This window comes from Lathyrus oleraceus, chromosome 6 (genome assembly GCF_024323335.1).
Source record: "Lathyrus oleraceus cultivar Zhongwan6 chromosome 6, CAAS_Psat_ZW6_1.0, whole genome shotgun sequence".
NCBI classification, from domain to species: domain Eukaryota; kingdom Viridiplantae; phylum Streptophyta; class Magnoliopsida; order Fabales; family Fabaceae; genus Lathyrus; species Lathyrus oleraceus.
This window is the reverse complement of record NC_066584.1, coordinates 2,062,599-2,088,057: the sequence shown is the minus strand read 5'-3', so window position 1 is coordinate 2,088,057 and position 25,459 is coordinate 2,062,599. Positions and strand designations below refer to the sequence as shown.

Sequence of the window (25,459 nt, the reverse complement as noted above, 5' to 3'; positions counted from 1 at the left end):
CATACACCATCGTGTAAAATGCGTCACCGCAATAATGATTGGGCAACTTATCTTCAAAGGGCATACACCTTACTCTCTCAATTAGTGTTTGATCCATCCTTCCTGCTAAACCATTCAATTGAGGAGTTTTAAAAAGAGTATTTTTGTGCAATATCATGTTGCTTGTAATAGGCATCAAATGATCCACAATACTCATCATGGACACTACAACAGGACATGCCACTTGACCATCACCATGTCAGGAAGACTTTCGATACAAGGAGTCAGTCCCTTACTTGAACCAAGGTGTGATACTACTGATGGATCATCATGAGGGGGAAGCATATACGATAGGTCAAACATTCATCTAAAGGTCAAAGACTCACCCAAACAAGTGAGAAAGACATCACATATTCACTCAAAATCTTAAAATAATGAGTATATGAGTCATCTCACTTATAAAATATACAACCTCTAATTTCCAAACAATGTGAAACTATACAACTCATATTTGTTTCTCAAGAATTATGTGAAAAATATTTTATAAACGATCAATACGCTTAGTTTCATGTAATCATAGTGAATAAGTTAATCATTGAATTTCAATTATATTTTTGTTCCTCAAAAGACCAAACTACTACTCTTAAGAATTGACTTATATCACCTTAGATATACATTCATTTAAAAAAAAAAATTCTCTTTAATTTATAACACAATTTTATCAAATTGACTTCCCATGTATGTAAAATATTAATACTATTATTGATTCTTTATTATTACTATTATTAAAATGTGAAATCACTTTTTTTTAAATACAGCTTAAAAAAAGTTTGTTTTTTAATTAAATTTTATATTAGTGATATAGTTATGGAAAAAAAGTATCCTCCAATAACTACTACTCCTATGCACAAGTTACCAATTGCAAACGAGTAGTTGTAAACAGCGATAAACCCTAGGAGTGAGGCACAAAAGTGATTTCCAAATAAAAGAACACGTGTCAATCTGTTAGTACCTGAGCCAACGAGAAATAAGAATAAGGATTTCTCAAACTTGTCCCATTTCATTCACTTCATCACTGTTTTATCTTTCAAACCCAAAAAAACAGAGAGATATGGAACAGAGTAGTAGCGTTTGGTTAGAGACTGAGATTGAAACTGCTCAAATTCTTGCTCATTTGCATAACACTTTCTCTTTGTTCAGCCATGTACCCTACTCATGGGTGTGCAGAAAGAAGAGATCTGCAATTTCTAATAAACACTCTTCTAATGGCGGCGGCGCAACCACCGTTGTTCCTCCTCCTCCTTCTTCTTCTGACGCCGTTAAAGCTAAAGTTTCAAGTCCAACAACCCCTCTTTCTTTTCCAACAACTGAATCAGATGAGAAACCCAAGCATTCGGAAAAAAGAACTTCTCTCAAAAGGGTAAATGTTTTCTCTCTCTTGCTTTCTCTGTATTAATGGCTTTCTTAGTTTTTTATTTTTGGAAGAAAATACCCAATATTTTTATACTTTTATTTGTTCTTTTCTGAATTTTGGGTGATGTTTGGTTTTGTGTCAGCAGAAGAAAGAACACTATCTTAGTATTATCCAAAATTTGACGAAAACCAAAGACTCCACCACTCAAGTAAAGTTTATTTTATTTTATTGTTACTAATTATTAGGATTTTCATCAATTGTGTTTTTCTGTTTTTCTGAATATTTGATGTTTGAAATGTAAATAGGAGATTGCAAATGTGAAACGTCAATGCGAAGAATTGAAGCTCTTCAATTCCAAATTGAAAGCAAAACAAAAAGAGGTATACTCTTTTTTTTTCTTAATGATAATTAATTTTCAATTTATTCACAAAATTTCATCTACTTTGATTATTTTTGTTTCTGGGATTACTTTGCTTATCCTTTTGTATTTATTTATAAGATCCATATTTTTTTGGACTTGTTTGTTTTACATGGTGGGGCCAACCCTGTTTTTTTATTTATGGAAATTACTATTTTTACAGCTATATATCAATGGTCCCAAAGATGAATACAAGATTCCCAATTTAGAAATTAATAACGCAATGAAACTGAATGATATCATCAAAAATTCAGTCAACACTTCCAATTCCACTACTGAAAATCAAGAGCAAAGAATTCATCATGCCAACAATTTTGGGCTTGATCCAACGACGTCGTTGGGAGTGGCGTCGTCATCATCTTCGATGGGCCGAAACAGTGGTGATATGGGCCCATTATCCATTCCTGATTTGAACATATCATTTGAAGCAATTAAAGATTTGAGCAAAGTTATGGCAGATCAAGCAAGACAGAGAAGGATTCATATTTTGAGACTCAAGAAAAATAATGCCAAAGAACACCAATCTTCTTCTAGTAGATAGTACCACTAAGTTGTTATTTTTTAACTATTTAAAAAGTTATATAAGAATATTCATTATGAATATTTCTTTTTTAGGAAAAAATTGTGATGTTGAACCAAGGTTGCTATAAACTAGTACTACATTAGGAAATCTGGTGCATCTTGGTCAACAAAATATTTTTGGAAATAGTATATGTTTAGTAACGTTTGAGATTTCTACTTTTGTGAGTCCTCAGTTACATTTGGAGGCAATTCCGTTCGGTATAATGTAAAATGTGCATTAAGAGAATCAAAATATCACACAAATGCCTTGGATTGCGAGGATTGACATGATATGATAAATTTATGAATCATATGTAACATAAGATAATTGCTAGGATTGAAATATTCACTTAAGTTCCAAGTTAAAACCGCAAATTTGCTTGTAAACTTTTGATAGTATTTGCCATCGCATCTACATATTATAAAAAAATATATTTTATTTTAGTGATATGATCTCTAAGTACGTGAGATATACGAATGAGTCTCTTAAAATTTTAATATTTTATTTATTCATTGATGTCGTGAAATTTAATGACATTTGAATCTAATAATCTTCTATGTAAATATAAGTGTTTTACATCTCATAACAAGATTCACATAAGTTTTACCTTCTGTTTCCCATAAAGTTGAATATACTCTTGTTCCCCCATAAAGCCGAATCAAACTCTAATACTACTTGTCAGGGAGTTCGAGGAAGTTTGAAGTACCATCAATACTCTAGTACCACAAGAGAGGGAGACGTCACATCACATCTCCATCCAAAACTTTAAAGCTTTTAATACCATATTTTGTTACAACACATAAAATACCTTCAACCATCCCCACAATTTCTAGTACATTCACACTCTCTAAATCAAATATTTAACTACTACTTACAACATTCTAACATAAGAGTATGAGAGGTAAAAAAAGTTAATACAAGTTTAAAAGATTTTTTACTAGTGCATTTAAACAAATAACTATAGTCCATTATATAGTATTGGCTTCTCTATGTCTTTACAATACTAGATGATGTGGGAGTTCTTTAATATATTTTCAACCAATACCAATACTTCCACCTTGATTGAAAATAATACATCGACTAAAACATCAACTTTCATTATCTACACAAACAATCATAGTTCGAAGAACTCATAATTCACTATAAGTGTATAGTCACTTGAAGCTACATCACTCCAATAATTTTTACATTGTCTTCACTAGTAGTCATAGTTCAAAAAAATTATCATACTTCACCATAAATAATATAGTCACTTGAAGTTACATCACTCTAAGAATTTTCACTATCTCTTCACCAACAAGCATAGTTCAAAAGAACTATCATACTCCACCAGGAGAGTATAATCACTTGAAGCTACATCACTCCAAGAATTTTCAAATTATCTTCACCGACAATCATAGTTCAAAAGAACTATCACACTCCACTAAAAGATTATATTTCACTTGAAGTAAAACCACTCCAAGAATTTCTTTGTGTCAAAAATCATGCTAAAAACATACGGTACAACTTCTATGTTGACAGGAACCTAATAAACGACAAAGTCTGACATTACACTTTCCATCAATATAAATCAATGTTCATGTACTAATTAACTCGTTTTGTTATCTTGATTGTATCAACATGTCATTGAATTAAACTTTTCTCAAGCCATAAATGATTCTTCGCATAACTTTATCTAAGTCAAGACTCACTGGACTTCAAAAGTTTGACGTTACAACTAGAATATTTTCCAACTAACACTAACTATAAATTTATATATTGACGTGGAAGATCAAGTAAAGTTGCAACACAAAGCATACTGAAATTTTTTATACCCCATCAAGTAAAGTTGCAACTACCACTTGTTGGGGAGTCTAGGGATGTTGTGAGCGACAACGGGTCCAATGCTTCAAGATCACAAGATAAGAATATTGGGGGAGAATATGGTAATTAAATGGTCTAGGGGATGAATAGATCAATCCCTTCAAACCATTTTAAAAAACTTTTTATGATATAAAATCAGAGTTCAATAAATGAAAGCACAAATGAAAGATGAAAGCAAAATATAGCGGATGGTTTGAAAGACTACATGTTTCAATGTCTATCAAAGATGTATGATTCAATCAAAATTCAACATAACTGAGATAAATGAAGTTGTTTTTTACAAGCAATTCAATAATGATCGTAACTCAATTTTGTGAATAGCTCAAAATTGATGTATATCAAAGATTGATTAATCCAAAACTAAAGTCTTTACAAATATAATCAAGGGGTAAAATAATCAATGAACTAGATACATCACAGATCTAAAATTATATGATAAAATACTTTAAGTAAGAAAATTTACAATATGTGAAATAATGCATAAATGTAAAAGAGATAGGAAGAAGAAAAATTTACACCAAATTTATAGTGGTTCAGCTCATTCTTCTTCGCTAGAGCTTAGTCCAATCTTAAATGGTTTCACCATTGAAAATTCTAAGGTCTTCTATTATTTGCAAAGTTAATATACAAGTATTTTTTGTAAAAATATATAATAAAAAATAAGAGCACTACAAGCAAACTAATTTAGCCAACAAAGATCTAAATTGACTTTTCCTTCCATTGAAACATAATACTCAAACGGTAAACATTCAAGATCTTCAATGTTTCTGATCTAACGATCTCGCTGGATACAATAATCATGCTCCAACCTTCCGTTCTACAACAACTTTTACTCGGCCCTACTAGTTCCTTGTCTGGGTGATTGTTTTACTCAATAATGACTAGATAACCCCCAACTTCATCTTGCAATAACATTTACTCGGTCCCATTAAGTCTTCCATGGAGTATAGAAAAATATTTCTCTTGTTAGATATTAAAACTAGATACCATTGACAGGGACGGAGTCAGAGATTTTGAACTGTGGGGGCAATATATTAATATATAAATTTATTTTCATTTATTTTTAAATCATAAATATATATTATATATTTTAAAATCATAAATATATATTATATTTATTTTTTAATGAAATTTATCTCTAAAAAAATATTTAATAATTTTTTTAAATTTTTTATTTTTGTAATTTTCTAAATTTTATTATCATGAAAAATATTTTTTTATGCGTTTTTTATGAGATCATAATATTAATATAAAATCTTATAAATCAATTTTTTTTAAAGGTTTAGGGAAAAATTATTTTTGAAATTATAAAAAAAACAATTCGAATATATTTAGTCTCACACGTTTTGATTTAATTTTTGAAAATAAAAAAACTCACATTAATTTCACATTAATTTTTGGACAGTATCCTAAACAAATATTTATATACTTTATTATTTTTACCTAATTTTTAATAATATCTTCATAATAATATTATTATTTTAATTAATTTAAAATATATAATTTTAATTAAATATATTGTTTTGTTAAATTTTATTTTAAAAAATATAATGGGGGCACATGCCCCCATACTGATATACGTTCCTCCGTCCCTGACCATAGATATTAAGCTATTCTTTTTCCTTATACACATAAAAAAAAATCATCAAAACAAAATTAGCTTCCCTAATGTATCTTAGATCTACGACTCACACTCAATCTTTAAAGTTGAGCACCACAATAATGGTTTCTTGGTTTAAGATTGAAGATGATGAAGGTTATCTAAACAATCTCACATGACACAACCTAAATATCACAATATCAATATTCTAGGAAGTTTTTCACAAGGGTGAATCAAGGAGGAAAAGTGTTTGTGAAAGGAAAAAATATCATTAGTTTTTCTCAAGCTTCTTGAAAAATATTGATTTGGATCTCACTAGATTGGAAGAATCTCATTGTGAGACTTCTTTTTCATCTTGACACCACTCGTGTCAATTAAAAATTTAACAAATCTTTGTATAAAAAAATACACTTAAGGTTTAAATAGGCGCACGAGGTTAGACCGAAAAAAGTAATGGAATGAACAAATTGATTCGAGTCAAATCATGAGATTATGATTTGAATCAATAGAAAGATCGACTTGAGTAAATGTAGTCAAATGAGGAAGTTGCCATTTTGGATTTAATCATGATTTGTATTTATAATTTGAATCAAGCTAAAGCGTGATTAGAATCATAGTTTTATTTTAAAAGATTCTTTATTGTCATGATTCGAATAAAAAATCATTGTGACTTGAGTCAAGAAATATTGTGATTCAAACCGCACACATCCCTGATTTTAATAAGGTTTACATGCTCAAATTCTATATTTTATGTTGATGTTTTATTCAAGTCAGCATAATGCTTGATTCAAATCAAGCTTTATAGCAAAATATTATTTTAGGATTTCTAACTTATGTTTCAAGATACACTCAACATATTGATTTGGTTAATTTGCTTAGGCTAATAACACATTGACATAGGTCCAAACTTAGTTTATTAAATGTAAAGGTAGATACAAATATAAATCTAATTGAATAAGTGAAATAATGAAATTACACACATTACAAATATGGATAAATCAAATTATAGAAAAATCAAATTTAAAAGAACATCAAAATAAAAGATGATACTGACAACAATTTCAAAGAAAATGCTACATCTTCATCCAAACCCTAATGGAATCAGGTATACAAGTGTCCTCTCATATAAATATAATATTTTACCAATTCATAGGCAATGTGAGACTTAACCACTCATAGTTGAACCCATAAATCTCCCCCCATAAGTGTGAGTTTCCAACTTCCTATAATAGGATCCAACACGTGATCCACTTCATGATCCTCCATTAAGCTAGATTAGTCTTTAATATCACTTGTTAAGGAGTCTTAGGAAATCATAAGAGACAATGTGGTCAATTCTAATTGACCACAAGAGAGGGAGGCGCTACATCTCTACCCAAAAGTTGAAGGCTCTTAATGCCATTTGTTGGATAAAATCAGCGTAAAAAATAAAGGAACAAAATAACACAATAATATATTGTGAAAACTCCAAAATGGAGAAAAACCATATTTTTTTAATCAAATAACTACTAAAGAATAACACTATGTAAAAATTATTACAACACATAGACAATCCTTAACACTTTCTAAAGAAAATATTTAACTACATATGACAAGTACCAAAAATACATAAAAATACATAAAAATACATAAGCACTTATTAACTTATTTTGCAAGTAATCAATGAAAAATCCTCATTTATCATTAAAACATGATAAAACGCTTGTATGAAATTTGTAATCGTGTATTCATTGAGTACAAGTAAAAAGAACCAAGACAACACAAAAATGCAGTAAAAAAGCACCTTCTAACAAGCAAAGCTCGTTATGCCTAAAATAGGGTCTCACTAAACGAGCAATGGTGACATATGAATTTGATTTCCCAAACTACTTCAATCGTCGCATCAACTCCAAATAGTTTTGTTCTCAACTGTTATATGGAGAAAAATAGTAGAACAAGCACCTTCCAACAAGTTGTTGGGTGTGAATACGGAATTAAAAAAATAGTCTAGAGTGGGGTGAATAGACCCAAAAAAAATCAACCGCTTTTTCAAAAGTGTGTCGGAGGTTTGAAGCAAAAATATGAAAATTATACTTTTCAAAATTTGATCATGTTAACACTAAATCAATTCACGAACACCAAAGATGATATTGTGATGATACACAAATTATTCAATTGATTCAGTTGTATTCTCCATGATATGTGTTTATATAACGTTCAATGTTAATGAATTCTAACCTTAATTATTTCTCAGATTAAATCACCAATTGAGCTCGGTTAGATACCAATTCTAACAAAACCTAAGCTTATGTATTAAATCACTACCAATTGAATAAGCCATAAACTACACTATAAGGGAGAGTAAGGGAGAGAGATGACATCGAGATTTATAGTGCTTCAACATTCGTCCTCGCTTTGTTATGTGCACTCTTCAATGGTTTCTCATTGGAACCTGCATTGTTCCTTTTTGTTTGACAAATATTTGCAATAGTTCATACAATCACCAATACAAAATAATGCTTAGAAAAATAAAATCTCATATATGGATATTTACTTGTATAGAATGTAATGCCAAACTTTTTTGCGAAATCTTTACTCGATTAACACTTCTTGAATCTTCCAATATCACCAATCTTCTCTAAGCCTTCGTGTGGAGAAATCAATCCGTTGATCCTAATGATTCCTTGATCAATGAATTATCCAAAGATTTAAGAAGAATTATGCTTGTAGCCTTTGATACGGTCACTACCAAGGGAATTAGAGAGAACAACCTTATTCTTTTCCCTGGAATTCGTCATCATCAATGACAACAACCTCAATCTTTTAATCTACTTTAAAATCTTTACCTAATATTCAAGAATGACTAATTTCAAGAGAATATCTCCTTCAATCAAATTACAAAACCTCTCATGATCAAGATCTGAAATAAAAAGAAGTTGAAGAGGAAAGAAAATTGATTGCAAGAGTTCTTTAACTTTCAAAAGTGGGACTGAGTTGGTTTCACAGAAAACCACAATGTTGATTATAAGATTCACTTATGAAAAAAACATTGACAAAATGATTTTATATGTGCTTGAGATAAAACACAAAAATAGATGGAAAAACTTAGTTTGATTTGAGTCAAGTGCATTTCATGATTTGAGTCAAAAAGAGCAAGTAGTGTGAAACAATATCTAATAATGAATTCTTGTTATTTAACTGTGATTCGAGTTACACAGGTTCATGATTCGAATCATGTGTTAAGCGTGATTTGAAATAGACAAGTTAGATATAACAAGAAAGTTTGTGATTCAAGTCATGCACAAACTATGATTCAAATCATAGAGTTACAAGATTTGAATAAGATGTAATCTGCAATTTGAATCCCATACACCTAAATTTTCTTATTTTGCCTTTGTTCTGATTGATTCGATTCATGGAGTGTGAATGATTCGAATCACACACAAGAAATATCAAAATTTCAAATTTTCTAAAATAGTTTGAGACTTCACTTCGCATATTACTTAAGTTGATATTACCTATAGTTTTTGTTTCACTAACTCAGGAAATTGACTTTAACCATTATGATCAAAATTCAAACATAAAAATTGGTTTATGCATGTTAAAAAATGAATCATTTCAAAAACTTGATTCAGAGAGGATGTGCAATTATGAAGGAGACTCAATAAACGAAAGTAGATGAAAATGAAAGCAATAAGACAAACAACAAAATCACCATATTGGGGTACTCCCCCTGAATGTATTAGGGATATACAACTACATTCTCTTCCTTTTTTATGCTTGGCAAGATTACACTTGGAATTGAGTCGACTTTGAGAAAAAAGCAAAAGTGTTTGTGCACCCACTAAAAGATTTCACACAAACCACAACATAAAACGCATAAAACAATTAGAGACTTACATTGCAATTTCTCCCCCTTTGGCAACATCAAAAAGAGATATATTGAAATATGTCTAAAAACCAAGTAACTAACCACAAACAAATAATTCCAAATGAACATATGAGCTAAACAACTAATAAGAATATACAACAACAAAATCGGATATAAAACACGAAGATAGGCACGTATATACAACAAAGTGCAAATAGACATGCAACACAAACATCCAACAAAAATAAATTAAGTGATCAAACTTGTATGTAAAGGAATGCTTTAACAATGTAAATAATGCATGAACAAGTATAAAAATGCTCGAACGCTCATAATTAACAACACACATTTAAAAAGACTTAAATGCAAATAAAAACAATCAAAAATATATGATGGGGATGAATGAGTAAAGTAATGAGAATAATAAGAAAACCAATGCACAACTCTAGAACAAATGTAACACCCCGATAATAATAAAATAATTATTTAAAATTGAGTTAATAATTATTTATTAATTTAATTAAATAATTGGGAATTTTATTATTACTATTATTTGTTGGATTACTATTATTATTATTATTATTTGGAAAATATATAAGTTGGAAATAAGAGAAAAGAGCCTCATTTGGAACAGAAGGGTTTTCACGTGAAAAGTTGAGAAGCTGCAGAGAAGAGGAAAAAGGGCAAGAGAAAAACTGAAGAGCACGGTTGAAGAACGGAAAAGCTAAAGCTTAGAATCGCCGGATTAACTCAGGTAAGGGGGGTTTATCGTCGATTAATGGGTATTATGGGATAATATGTCGTGGGTAGTGATAAGCCGTTAAGTTAGCCCTAATTGGAACTGTATATGCTGAAATTGATGTTGGTTAAACTGTGTAAAATCTGTAAATTTAATCGGTAGTTGTGTGAGTCTTGAATGTTAGACTAGGGCAAGAACCCCAACCAAAAACTTGAATCGGTACTACCAATTTACCAAAACAAATTGTTATGTTTAGAGATGGTTTCAGATGAGGAAACGGCCGGAAAAACCGGATCTGCGTAAGCTGACAGAACCCTGGAATAATGCAGAAAATCTGAGTCTGCGCGCGAGCGGTCGACCATAGGGTCGGCGTGCGCTGACCCGTGAGGCATGCGCCGACTGCATGCGTCGACGCAAGGGACTCGTGCGCTGACCCGTGAGGCATGCGCCGACTGCATGCGTCGACGCAAGGGACTTGTGCGCTGACCCGTGAGGCATGCGCCGACTGCATGCGTCGACGCAAAGGAGTTTCGCGCTGACTCCCTCCAGTTGAGCAGAGTGGAAAAATTGGATATTCAATGTGGTGTACATAATTGAGGGCTGACCTATGTTGGTATACGATGTGATAGGGAATTATACCCCGCTGTTGTGAGCAGTATAAGTATTAGTAGAGAGTGCTAATACTGTGTTTAATTGAATTGCATAATAATGATGTGTTGATGATGTATGATGGCATGCATAGTGATGTGAATGTATATATTATGCCTGTGTTGTGAATGGACTGTTGTATGGCTTATATGTGTGAGCTTATGTCCGTTGTGAATTGTTGTTGATGCTGCATTGCTAGATGATTAGCGTGCATAGCATAGCCTTCGGGGCTGTAGCTAATTCCCATAGTGAGGAATTAGTGAGTGAACCATTGTGGGTTTGTTGTTGATGTTTGCATGCTAGATGATTAGTGTGCATAGTCTAGCCTTCGGGGCTGTAGCTAATTCCCATGGTGAGGAATTAGTGAGTGAGTCATTAGATCTCAACGAGTGGGACTAATGAGCTTAGTAGCCGTATCCGGAGGGATCGGTGAGCTTGAACTATATGTTCAAGAATAGTCGGTACCGCATGTGTAGAGTCTCATGGCATAATGAATGTATGGCATATAATATGAATGGATGTATTCCAGTACTATATGTGTGTGGTGTTGTGTTGTTGATGTTGATTGTGGTCAAGAATCTACTGTTAAGTATGTTGTTGGAACGGATATTGCTGTTGCTGAATGCGTAGTATGATTAGGGTGATTTAATGCGTTAATTACTTAACATTACATAATGTTGTATAATGCTTATTTATCGATTGAGGAACTCACCCTTACACCTATTTTTCAGGTAACGAGAAATGAATCGAGTAGAAGCTAATGCTTGGAGTCTAGAGTAGTTCTTATGGGTCATGCTCTGATAGATGTAACATCGGGAGGGGGTGTTTTAATTAATTTGATATTGGTTGTTGAATGATTTACATGTATCGTGTTACATGCTTTACATTGATGTTGGATTTTATTCCGCTGCGAATTATGCAAAAGAACCTTATTTTGATTTAATAAATGAGCATGACAGGACATTTTGATAATTGTGGTGAAATGGTTGTGTGACACCCTTCGGGGCATAATTACTCTGATGAATATATTGTTATTTGAAATTATAAAATTTTGGGGCAATTAGAAGGGTGTTACATTAGTGGTATCAGAGCATAGTCGGTCGAGTCGAGTCGTAGTTATTCTGTTTCCCCTGTACGGGATAGGTGTTGTGTAACCCTATCAGTACTTATTGTTTTAGTTTGTTTGGGTTTCAGAATAGAGATGGCTGGAAGAGGTAGAGACGATGCTGCGATTGCTGAGGCTCTGGGTATGCTAGCTGGAGTACTTGGAGGGAATCCAAATGTTATGGGAATGGGAACTGCTCGTCAGTTGAGTGAGTTCCAGAAGAACAATCCTCCAATGTTCAAGGGAGCATACGATCCAGATGGCGCTCAGAAGTGGTTGAAGGAGATAGAGAGGATCTTCAGAGTAACTGAGTGTGCTGATAACCAGAAGGTCAGGTTCGGTACGCATATGCTGTCAGAGGAAGCTGATGATTGGTGGGTTGCTACCCGCACTGAGTTGGAATCCGCTGGGAATGCTGAGATTACTTGGGCTGTGTTCAGAGAGAGATTTCTGAGGAAGTATTTTCCCGAGGATGTCAGAGGAAAGAAAGAGATAGAATTCTTGGAATTGAAGCAGGGTAACCGGACTGTTACTGAGTATGCTGCGAAGTTCACCGAGCTGTCAAAGTACTATACTCCCTATAATGATGCTGCTGGAGAATTTTCGAAATGTGTGAAGTTTGAGAACGGGTTGCGTCCTGAGATCAGACAAGCTATTGGATATCAGAGGATCAGAGTGTTTTCTGACTTGGTTGACTGTTGCAGAATTTTTGAACAGGATTCCAAGGCTAGAGCAGAGAGCTATCAGCAGAGGGTTGATAGGAAGGGTAAGAATCAGATGGATCGTGGAAAACCGTATGCAGCTGGCAGAGGTTTTCAGAAGCAGAGTGGGATGAAGAGGCCTAGTGGGGGAGACTCTAGTGCTCCTGTTAAGTGTTATAGATGTGGTCGGGCTGGACATCGTGTTCATGAGTGTACCAGTGCTGAGATGAAGTGTTTCAAGTGTGGCAAGGGTGGTCATTTGGCTGCAGAGTGTCGGTTGAAGACTGTAACTTGTTTCAACTGTGGAGAGTTGGGTCATATCAGTCCACAGTGTCCTAAGCCGAAGAAGGAGAATCAGTCAGGAGGCAAGGTTTTTGCTCTATCAGGTTCTGAGACTTCTGCAGATGATCGTTTGATCAGAGGTACGTGTTATATTAATGGCTTTCCTCTTGTAGCTATTATTGACACAGGTGCAACTCATTCTTTTATATCCTTGGATTGTGCTGTGAAACTTAAGTTAGAGATATCTGAGATGTTGGGTAGTATGGTGATTGATACTCCTGCGAAGGGTTCAGTGACTACTACTTCAGTTTGTTTGAGTTGTCCTTTGAGTATTTTTGGTAGGGATTTTGGGATAGACCTTGTGTGTCTTCCTCTAGTACAGATTGACGTTATCTTGGGTATGAACTGGTTGGTGTTTAACCGGGTTTCTATCAATTGTTTTGATAAGACTGTGATATTTCCTGAAGTTGAGGAAGAAAAGAGTTTGTTTCTATCAGCGAGGCAGGTGAATGAGGAAGTGGCAGATGGGGCAGAATTGTTTATGCTGTTAGCGACTTTGGAGGCTAAAGATAAACTGGTGATTCGTGATCTAGCAGTGGTGTGTGACTTTCCTGATGTATTTCCGGAAGAAGTGAATGAATTGCCGCCAGAGCGTGAAGTTGAGTTCTCGATTGATTTGGTACCTGGTACTAGACCGATATCGATGGCTCCGTATCGTATGTCTGCTATTGAGTTAGCTGAATTGAAGAGTCAGCTGGAAGATCTATTGGATAAGAAATTCATTCGTCCGAGTGTATCACCGTGGGGTGCACCAGTGTTGTTGGTTAAGAAGAAGGAAGGTACTATGAGGTTGTGTGTGGACTACAGGCAACTGAATAAAGTGACGATCAAGAATCGGTATCCCTTGCCGAGGATTGATGATTTGATGGATCAGTTGGTTGGTGCGAGTGTGTTCAGCAAGATAGACTTGAGATCTGGGTATCATCAGATACGTGTGAAGACTGAGGATATTCAGAAGACTGCTTTCAGAACAAGGTATGGACATTATGAGTATTCTGTAATGCCTTTTGGTGTGACTAATGCGCCTGGAGTATTTATGGAGTATATGAATAGGGTTTTTCATCCGTACCTGGACAAGTTTGTTGTGGTGTTTATTGATGACATTTTGGTGTATTCGAAATCTGAAGAAGAGCATTCTGAGCATTTGAGATTGGTTTTAGGAGTTCTACGAGAAAAGAAGTTGTTTGCTAAACTCTCTAAATGTGAATTTTGGTTAGAAGAGGTTAGTTTTCTTGGTCATGTGATTTCAAGAGGTGGTGTTGCTGTTGATCCTTCTAAGATAGAAGCGGTATCTAAGTGGGAAGCTCCTAAGTCTGTTGCTGAGATTCTAAGTTTCCTTGGTTTGGCCGGTTATTATAGGAAGTTCATTGAGGGATTTTCTAAGTTGGCGTTACCGTTGACGATGTTGACCAGAAAGGGGCAAGCGTTCGTTTGGGACTCAAAATGTGAAGAAGGTTTCCAAGAGTTAAAGAGGAGGTTGACTACTGCTCCTATTCTGATATTACCGAGTTCGTCGGAACCATTTGAGGTTTACTGTGATGCTTCATTGTTGGGTTTGGGTGGTGTGTTGATGCAGAATAAGCAGGTTATAGCTTATGCTTCGAGACAGCTGAGGGTTCATGAGAGGAACTATCCGACGCATGATTTAGAGTTGGCAGCTGTGGTATTTGTTCTGAAATTATGGAGACATTATTTGTACGGGTCAAGATTTGAAGTTTTCAGTGACCATAAGAGTTTAAAGTATCTGTTTGATCAGAAAGAGCTGAATATGAGACAGAGGAGATGGTTAGAGTTTCTGAAGGATTATGACTTTGGTTTGAATTACCATCCGGGTAAAGCAAACATAGTGGCTGATGCATTGAGTCGGAAATCATTACATATGTCTATGTTAATGGTTAAGGAATTGGATTTAATTGAACAGTTTAGAGATTTGAGTTTGGTGTGTGAGAGCACTCACAATAGTGTTAAATTGGGAATGTTGAAGTTAACAAGTGGTATTCTGGATGAGATTGGAGAAGGTCAGAAATCTGATATGCTTTTGGTTGATAAGTTGACTCTAGTGAATCAAGGCCAAGGTGGTGAATTCAGAGTTGATGAGAATGGTATTTTGAAATTTGGTAATCGGGTGTGTATTCCGGATGTTACTGAGCTTAAGAAGAGTATTCTTGAGGAAGGACATCGTAGTGGATTGAGTATTCATCCGGGAGCTACGAAGATGTATCATGATTTGAAGAAGTTATTTTGGTGGCCGGGAATGAAAAGAGAAATTGCGAGTTTTGTTTACTCCTGTTTGACTTGTCAGAAGTCAAAGATTGAGCATCAGAAGCCGTCTGGGCTAATGCAACCGTTGGCTATTCCAGAGTGGAAGTGGGATAGTATCAGTATGGATTTTGTTTCTGGTTTACCGAGGACGAGTAAGAATTTTGAAGCTATTTGGGTGATTGTTGACAGATTGACGAAATCGGCTCATTTCATTCCGATCAGAATGGATTATCCGTTAGAAAGATTAGCCGAGTTGTATATTGAGAAGATCGTAAGTTTGCATGGTATTCCGTCGAGTATTGTTTCGGACAGAGATCCTAGATTTACATCGAAGTTCTGGGAAAGTTTGCAGAGGGCGTTGGGAACTAAGCTGAGATTGAGTTCTGCATATCATCCGCAGACTGATGGTCAGACTGAGAGGACGATTCAGTCATTAGAGGATCTGTTGAGGGCTTGTGTTTTGGAAAAAGGAGGTGCTTGGGATTGTTATTTGCCTTTGATTGAGTTTACCTACAACAATAGTTTTCATTCGAGCATTGGTATGGCACCGTTTGAAGCTTTGTATGGTAGGCGATGTCGGACACCTTTATGTTGGTATGAGTCCGGTGAGAGTGCTGTGGTTGGACCAGAGATTGTTCAACAGACTACAGAAAAGATTAAGATGATTCAGGAGAAGATGAGGATTGCTCAGAGTCGTCAGAAGAGTTATCATGACAAGAGGAGGAAGTCACTTAAGTTCCAAGAGGGAGATCATGTGTTTCTTCGTGTTACTCCGATAACTGGCGTTGGTCGAGCTTTGAAGTCAAAGAAGTTGACACCTCGATTCATTGGTCCTTATCAGATTTTAGAAAGGATAGGAGAGGTAGCCTATCGTGTCGCTTTACCGCCGTCGCTTGCGAATTTGCATGAGGTTTTTCATGTGTCTCAGTTGAGGAGGTATATTCATGATCCGTCGCATGTAATCCAAGTAGATGATGTACAGGTGAGAGATAACCTGACTGTTGAAACATCACCTATGAGGATCGAGGATCGAGAGTTGAAGCAGTTGCGGGGTAAAGAGATTGCCTTGGTGAAGGTAGCTTGGGGAGGGCCAGCAGGTGGCAACGTGACTTGGGAACTGGAGAGTAAGATGAAGGAATCTTACCCAGAGTTGTTCGCTTGAGGTATGTTTTCGAGGACGAAAACTCTTTTAGTGGGGGAGAGTTGTAACACCCCGATAATAATAAAATAATTATTTAAAATTGAGTTAATAATTATTTATTAATTTAATTAAATAATTGGGAATTTTATTATTACTATTATTTGTTGGATTACTATTATTATTATTATTATTTGGAAAATATATAAGTTGGAAATAAGAGAAAAGAGCCTCATTTGGAACAGAAGGGTTTTCACGTGAAAAGTTGAGAAGCTGCAGAGAAGAGGAAAAAGGGCAAGAGAAAAACTGAAGAGCACGGTTGAAGAACGGAAAAGCTAAAGCTTAAAATCGCCGGATTAACTCAGGTAAGGGGGGTTTATCGTCGATTAATGGGTATTATGGGATAATATGTCGTGGGTAGTGATAAGCCGTTAAGTTAGCCCTAATTGGAACTGTATATGCTGAAATTGATGTTGGTTAAACTGTGTAAAATCTGTAAATTTAATCGGTAGTTGTGTGAGTCTTGAATGTTAGACTAGGGCAAGAACCCCAACCAAAAACTTGAATCGGTACTACCAATTTACCAAAACAAATTGTTATGTTTAGAGATGGTTTCAGATGAGGAAACGGCCGGAAAAACCGGATCTGCGTAAGCTGACAGAACCCTGGAATAATGCAGAAAATCTGAGTCTGCGCGCGAGCGGTCGACCATAGGGTCGGCGTGCGCTGACCCGTGAGGCATGCGCCGACTGCATGCGTCGACGCAAGGGACTCGTGCGCTGACCCGTGAGGCATGCGCCGACTGCATGCGTCGACGCAAGGGACTTGTGCGCTGACCCGTGAGGCATGCGCCGACTGCATGCGTCGACGCAAAGGAGTTTCGCGCTGACTCCCTCCAGTTGAGCAGAGTGGAAAAATTGGATATTCAATGTGGTGTACATAATTGAGGGCTGACCTATGTTGGTATACGATGTGATAGGGAATTATACCCCGCTGTTGTGAGCAGTATAAGTATTAGTAGAGAGTGCTAATACTGTGTTTAATTGAATTGCATAATAATGATGTGTTGATGATGTATGATGGCATGCATAGTGATGTGAATGTATATATTATGCCTGTGTTGTGAATGGACTGTTGTATGGCTTATATGTGTGAGCTTATGTCCGTTGTGAATTGTTGTTGATGCTGCATTGCTAGATGATTAGCGTGCATAGCATAGCCTTCGGGGCTGTAGCTAATTCCCATAGTGAGGAATTAGTGAGTGAACCATTGTGGGTTTGTTGTTGATGTTTGCATGCTAGATGATTAGTGTGCATAGTCTAGCCTTCGGGGCTGTAGCTAATTCCCATGGTGAGGAATTAGTGAGTGAGTCATTAGATCTCAACGAGTGGGACTAATGAGCTTAGTAGCCGTATCCGGAGGGATCGGTGAGCTTGAACTATATGTTCAAGAATAGTCGGTACCGCATGTGTAGAGTCTCATGGCATAATGAATGTATGGCATATAATATGAATGGATGTATTCCAGTACTATATGTGTGTGGTGTTGTGTTGTTGATGTTGATTGTGGTCAAGAATCTACTGTTAAGTATGTTGTTGGAACGGATATTGCTGTTGCTGAATGCGTAGTATGATTAGGGTGATTTAATGCGTTAATTACTTAACATTACATAATGTTGTATAATGCTTATTTATCGATTGAGGAACTCACCCTTACACCTATTTTTCAGGTAACGAGAAATGAATCGAGTAGAAGCTAATGCTTGGAGTCTAGAGTAGTTCTTATGGGTCATGCTCTGATAGATGTAACATCGGGAGGGGGTGTTTTAATTAATTTGATATTGGTTGTTGAATGATTTACATGTATCGTGTTACATGCTTTACATTGATGTTGGATTTTATTCCGCTGCGAATTATGCAAAAGAACCTTATTTTGATTTAATAAATGAGCATGACAGGACATTTTGATAATTGTGGTGAAATGGTTGTGTGACACCCTTCGGGGCATAATTACTCTGATGAATATATTGTTATTTGAAATTATAAAATTTTGGGGCAATTAGAAGGGTGTTACAACAAACACATACAATGATATAAAATTGGATTCTAGAGTTATGAAGACATACCAATGTAGTCGGTAAGAGCTATGATTTGCTACAAAATAGTGTTAGTGAAAACAAAATATAGAAAATGAAAGTAAACAAAATCCGCATTCTATTTAAAGCATGGAAGAGTATAAGAATCCCAAATCCCTAAAAATATTGTGAAAGGGATCCAAAGACAATGATTTTATAAAAATGTCAGCAAGCTGACTTCTAGTATCAACGTATTAAAAAAACATCCCCTTTTTCCATATGATCTCTAAGAAAATGGTGTCAGATCTTAACGTGTTTGTCCCAGCGAAGTACCAGATTCTTAGTGAGTCATATTTCACAAGTACGATCACACTTAATTGAAACACATCCATATTTTAAATCATAATCTAGTCATTGTTGCTTTAGCCATAATATTTGTACACAACAACTACCAGCGGCTACATATTCAGCCTCAGATGTAGAAAGAGCAAAGTTTTGTTGCTTCTTATTGTTCCAATAAACAAAAAACTTACAAATAAGTGATAGGTACGACTAGTGTTTTTCCTATCTGACTTACACCCTTCAAAATTGGAATTAGAAAAACATACTAAGCTACAAGCACTAGCTTTAGGATACTAAAGATTGTGATGCAAGGTTCCGTTAAGATACCTCAAAATATGTTTTACGATCTTAAAGTGTTATTCCTTAGGTGATGCTTAATATATAAGACACATGCACATTCTAATTATGATATATGGCATACTCGCGGTTAAATAGGGTAAGGATCCGATTATACCTCTATACCTACTTATGTAGAAATTCACTCCTCTTTCTTCTTTGTCAATAAGCACATTTGAGCTCCAAACTATACTTTTATACCCATGGCCTCATACTTACAAACTACCTCTTTCGATATCTCCAAAATTTGATCTAACAGATGATCCTTTACGATTGTCCAATCTTGAGGCAGTTTGTTCGAGGTCTCTTGCTTATCATCCTCATGTAATATTTCTTATTTATATTCCTTAATGTCTTCATCCTTTAATGAAGGAGGAGGATCCTCTTTGGAACTTTCATCGTTGGTTAACTTCTTTGTTATCAAACCTGAAATATCAGAACAAATGTCTTTCCCCGTCTTTTGAGGTGAGGAGTCATCAAATGCAACGTGAATATATCCTTCTAAGTAGACGAAAATAAATTAAAAGCAAATAAGATAAATGAAGTGTAACTACGCAAATATAAAGGATAATGAAACTATCATACTAATTACGATGATATAGGACTAAACTTTATACACAAGTAACGTTAGCAAACAACACTAATACAACAAAAAGAGTTCAATACAATCAAAACTATGATTGGATACATCTTCTTCCACTTGTGTTGAGAATCCATAAAGATTCCTAAATACTTCTGCATAAAATATCACTAGATAGAACTAGGTACCCAATTTTAGTTGAGTCTTTTAGGGTTACTTAAGGCACACTTTGGAATCCATGTCATTTTACCATAGAGAACTTGAATGTTCCTAACATGACAAAGAGGCCTAATGTCACCCTTATCACCACAATAATGACAAATAGCTTTATATGAAATGCTTTTTCTATTTCTTTTAGTTACATGAGGGTTTTTCTTAAAAAATCATCCTTCTATCACTTGAAAAGCTAGAACAAGTACAAGATAGTGAAATTGTATGAATTAGTTGTCAATATCAAGTTTCAAAGTTGGATAAGTAACACATTCTACTTTTTCTATCCTTTCAATTAAAGTATTTGAAACATTATAACGCTAATCAACCAGAGATGTATACACTTCCTTAAGAGATTCTAAAGCATGACTAAGATGATTTATCTCATCTTCAAGTTTTAAAATAATTTCTTTTTGGAGAGAAATTTTCTTTAACACTTTTATAGAATCTACATATATGTCATTGAATTCTTTCAGCAATTCACTAAAAGAATATTCATCATCGGGTTCATAAGTATATACCTTTAAAGTTTCACATTTTTACGTGCCATCAAACAAAAGTGGGTACACTCATCATCTAAAATCGAGCAAAAATCAAATGCAGAACTCTCATTCTCTTCTTCCCACGTGATGTAGGCTCTGCGACCTTTGGATCTTTTTCCTTTCATCTTGTAGAATTCCTTATCTTTATTTTTATGATGTTTGGTGAGACTTTAACATGTGGTTCTATAATGTCCTGGTTTTCCGCACTCGTAACAAGTGATATCATAATCCTTTTTTCTTGTGTTCTTTCTTAGGCGGGTGAGTATTTATGAAATTTACTAGTCCTTTGTTGGAATGATTGAGCTTGTAGCTCTTTAAGTATCAATTGTAGTGTCTGACGAATAAACTAGTCTCTTTCTTTTTAGAAGTTTCTTAGTTAGGGTTGTCACTTTCTTTCCTTTTAGACTTTACTTCACTATCGACAAGTCATTTCAGTTCATTCTCATGCTCGGCTAACTTTCCAAACAGTTATGTAATATCCAAAATACTAAGATCGTTTGATTCTTTTATAGAGGTAACCTTTGGTTTCCACTCCCTACATATAGATCTCAATATTTTGTTAGTAAAATCTTTGTTATAAAAGGTTTTACCTAAGTTGCTTAGTTTGTTGATTAAATGGAGGAATCTAATATGCATAGAATCCATAGATTCTCCGAGTTCCATACGAAATAATTCAAACTCCTCTGTAAACATATTGATTTTAGAATCATTGACGTCAGTTTTTCCCTCATAGAGAGTTCGGAGAGCATCCAATATACCTTTAGCACTCATATAATGTGAAATTAAGTAGAATACTTTCGCGCTTAAAGCAGAGATAAGTATGTTCCTCGCTTTCAAATCATATGATACCTTTTTGGTCTCATCATCACTCCAATCTTGTGGATGTTTAACAAAGTCATCATCGTCTTTGGGAATAAATGGTCCCTCGGTGACGACACACCACAAATTTTTGTCAACTAATAGAAAGTGTATGTACATGTTCGCTTTCCAATAAGTATAGTTCTCGCCTTTAAAAACAAGTGCTCTACTATACGCTCCCTTAGGATCATAATCGTATGTCATATTCATAACTTTTGGATGTCTATTAGACACAATAAAAAGACCAACTCTTGATGCCGATTGTTGGGTGTGAAAAGGGAAGTAGAAAAATAGTCTATAGGGGTGTGAGTAGACCCAAAAAAATCAATTGTTTTTTCAAAAGTGCGCGCGGAACGTTTGAAGCCAAAATATGAAAATTATACTTTTTGAAATTTGATCACGTTAACACTAAATTGATTCATAAACACTAAATATGATTTTAAGATGATACACAAGGTATTCAATTGATTCAGTTGTATATTCCATGAGATATTTCTATACAATGATTCAATGTTAATGAATTTTAACCTCAATTATTTCTCAGATTTAATCACCAAATCAGCTCGATTAGGTACCAATTCTATCAAATCCTAAGTTTATCTAATAAATCTCTACAAATTGAATAAATGATAAGCTACGCTAGAATTGAAATACCTAAGCATGCAAATCTTGCAAAAAGTTAAATGCAAGAGTAAAGGAGAGAGACGACACTGATATTTATATTGCTTCGACGTTAGTCTTCGCTTTGTTTACATGTAGTATTTAATGATTTTCCATTGGAACCTACACTGATCCTTTTTATTTGACAAATATTTGCAAGAGTTAATACAATCACCAATCTACAATAATGTTGCAAAAATTAAAATCTCCTATCTGGATCTTGACTTGTATACAACGTAATGCCAAACTCTTTTGCATAATCTTTACTCAATTAGCACTTATTGAATCTTCCAATATCACCAATCTGCTTAAAGGCTTAGTGTTTAGGAATAAACCCCTTGGTCCTATCGATCCCTTGAGCGGTGAATTTCTGAAGTTTTGAGAAGACTCTGCCTTGTATGCATCCTTCCTCACAGTCATTACCAAGGCAATTTGGAGAGAACAACCTCATTATTTTCACTAGGAATTTTTAGCACCAATGACAACAACCTCAATCTTGCAAGCTACCTAAAAATGTTTACCTAGTCTTCAAGAAAAATTAGTTTCAGTATAGTTCCTCCTTCAATTAAATTACAAATCTCTCATGATCAAGATATGAAATAAAAAATAAGTTAAAGATGAAATAAAATCGATTTCAACAGTTTTTGAACTTTCAAAAGTGAGAGCGAGTTGGTTTCACAAAAAATCAGAATGTTGATTTCGAAATTCACTTTTGAAAAAATGATGGCAAAATGATTTTATATGTGCTTGAGATAAAGACCAAAAATGGATGGAAGAAGTTAGTTAAATTCGAGTCAAGTGTATTTCATTATTTGAGTCAAAAAAGAGCAAGTAGTGTGAAACAAAATTTTATAATGAAATCTTGTGATTTGATTATGATTCGAGTGACACAGATTCATGATTTAAATCATGTATCAAGCTTGATTTAAATTATACAGGTTAGATGCAACAACAAAATTTGTAATTCGAGTTATGCATAAATTGTGATTCGAATCACAGAGTTGCATGATTCGAATCAGGTGTAATCTATGATTCGAATCACATACACCCAAATTTTCTTATTTTGCCCCTATTTTGATTTATTCGAATAATGGATTGTGAGTGATTTGAATCACACACAAGAAATCTCAATTTTTCAAGTTTTTCAAAATAGTTTGAGATTTCAATTCCCACGTGACTTGATTTGATATTACCTATGATTCTTGTTTCACTAACTCAGACAATTGACTTAAACCATCATAATCAAAACTCAAACATAACAATTGGTCTATGCATGCTAAATAATGAATCGTTTCAAAAACCTGATTCAGAGAGGATGTCTAATTATGAAGGATACTCAAGAAACAAAATTAAATGAGAATGAAAGCAATAAGACAAACAACAAAATCAACGTATTAGGGTACTCCCCCTGAGTGTTTCAGGGATATGCAGCTACACAAGCAAGGTTGGTTATGCCTAGAACAAGGTCTTACTATAGGAGCAATGGAGTCAAAATAAAACTTCATAGCCAAGTAACTTCAAGATTAAGCAACAAATATTACTTAGTGCGGTAACAAAATCGTTAAGCGAGATATGAAGTTGATTTCCCAAAATACTTCAATCTTCACATCAGCTCTAAATTGGAAGATACTTTTGTTCTCAGCTATTGTATGGAGAAGACCGGCAGAACATGCACTTTCTAAACTATTTCACATGATGCATATTCAAGTCTTGATGCGATAGACCCTAATTTGCGCACCTCTTTCACTCACATTTGGGGAATTGGTGATTTATAACTCAATGGTTTACTTTCCATACATGATTTTATAAGTTGGTTAAAGTTATGGATACAAGAACCACAATCTCCCTATGATCATTTACCTTCCTAATAGCAATTCACCACTGGTCTCCAATGGCCAATGGATATACCATTTTGTCTTGAAAATAAGAGAGGTGGGCAAATAAAAGTGGAAGAGGTAATGCAAAAGTTGAAGAATAAGAATATGATGTTATGGGAGAAAGTGGAGAATAAAAGGAAGAAGAATGTGAAAATAGTGGCAAAGAACAAGAGGATGATGACTAGACTTCTGCCACATCTTATCTCCAAAATTATGAATCTTTATTTGTTTTCTTTTACTATTTTCTAATTTATGTTTACTGCTTATTAAATATTTCACGTGTGTTTTATGTAGTTTAGCATGCTATAAATTCCATGAACAATAGGAACTTGGACATGTTGGTTCTTTTGTACTAAGTACACGAGCATGTCCAAGCTCCCAAACATTTGAGTATCTTTTAGGACATCATGTTGAAAATATTATTATTGAACGTGATTTGAATATGAAAAAATACATCATGGTATCATAGTAGTTTCACGAAAGTCGCAAGACCAACTCTGCTATGCACTAAGCAAGTTTCGTTGCACAAACTCACTTAGCGAGAATTTGCTTGGCTTAGCAAGGACATATGTAGAACCCGTCCTTTTCTGATGAATTGAGAACATACCAAAATTTTCTGTTGGGGTTGAAATGCAAAGGAGATCAAAATTGAGCCAACATTCTAAGACACATGTGATATTTAAATGCATTGAATGATTGTATTAAGTACTTGTTGGAAAACTTGAAGAATTTGAAAAAAAATATGAATTTTTGTTTGAAGTTGTTTATCCCGATATGATTCAAATTATGTGATATTTAAATGCATTGAATGATTGAATTTAATCTTTTTATATTCCGAACGCTAGAACAAATATCGATTATTTATCCATTCTTTTTAACAAACCATATATATGATAAATATTTTAAATTTCATTAATTAGTTAGTTTAAGATTGTCACCGTATATACAAATATTGCTAAGTCAAACATGAGACAAACATGTAAGTGATAAATATTGTCGGGTTGTTTTTGTTATATTTTATGCTTTATTTGTTTTGATTTCTTTTAAATTATCATGGTATATCTTGTGCGTAAGGATGTCATTTGGACTCATTTGTGTGGATGTGTGAAAAATCATTCATAATGGATAAGTAAAAATTTGCAAAATAGCTATAAGTATAAGCATACATTATTATCTATTAAAAATGAGTGAGTATAAATATATAAATACTCACTTCGTCAAATTCCCACACAATATATATTTATATATTTTAATTTATTTTATTATATTTCTTTTAAGTCAAAGCCAAGGGTCAATAATGTATTAAAAATGAAAGATCATACATAAAAAGAGGGAGGGACCAAAACCAAACCCTCTAAG

At 34.3% G+C, this 25,459-nt stretch overlaps 1 protein-coding gene across 2 annotated transcripts; it reads left to right on the top strand.

Moving 5' to 3' along the window:
- The first annotated feature begins 898 nt into the window (after positions 1 to 898).
- On the top strand, positions 899 to 2,740 carry LOC127093461 (uncharacterized). 2 transcript variants are annotated; one of them, XM_051032388.1, is made up of 4 exons: positions 899 to 1,399; positions 1,536 to 1,601; positions 1,699 to 1,773; positions 1,975 to 2,740. In XM_051032388.1, the coding sequence occupies exons 1-4, from the start codon at positions 1,091 to 1,093 to the stop codon at positions 2,350 to 2,352; spliced, it is 828 nt and encodes a 275-aa protein (XP_050888345.1). In that variant the 5' UTR covers positions 899 to 1,090; the 3' UTR covers positions 2,353 to 2,740. The 2 variants fall into 2 exon arrangements, with proteins under 2 accessions (XP_050888345.1, XP_050888346.1); XM_051032389.1 differs by having other exon boundaries at positions 902 to 1,399; positions 1,539 to 1,601.
- Positions 2,741 to 25,459: the final 22,719 nt, after the last annotated feature.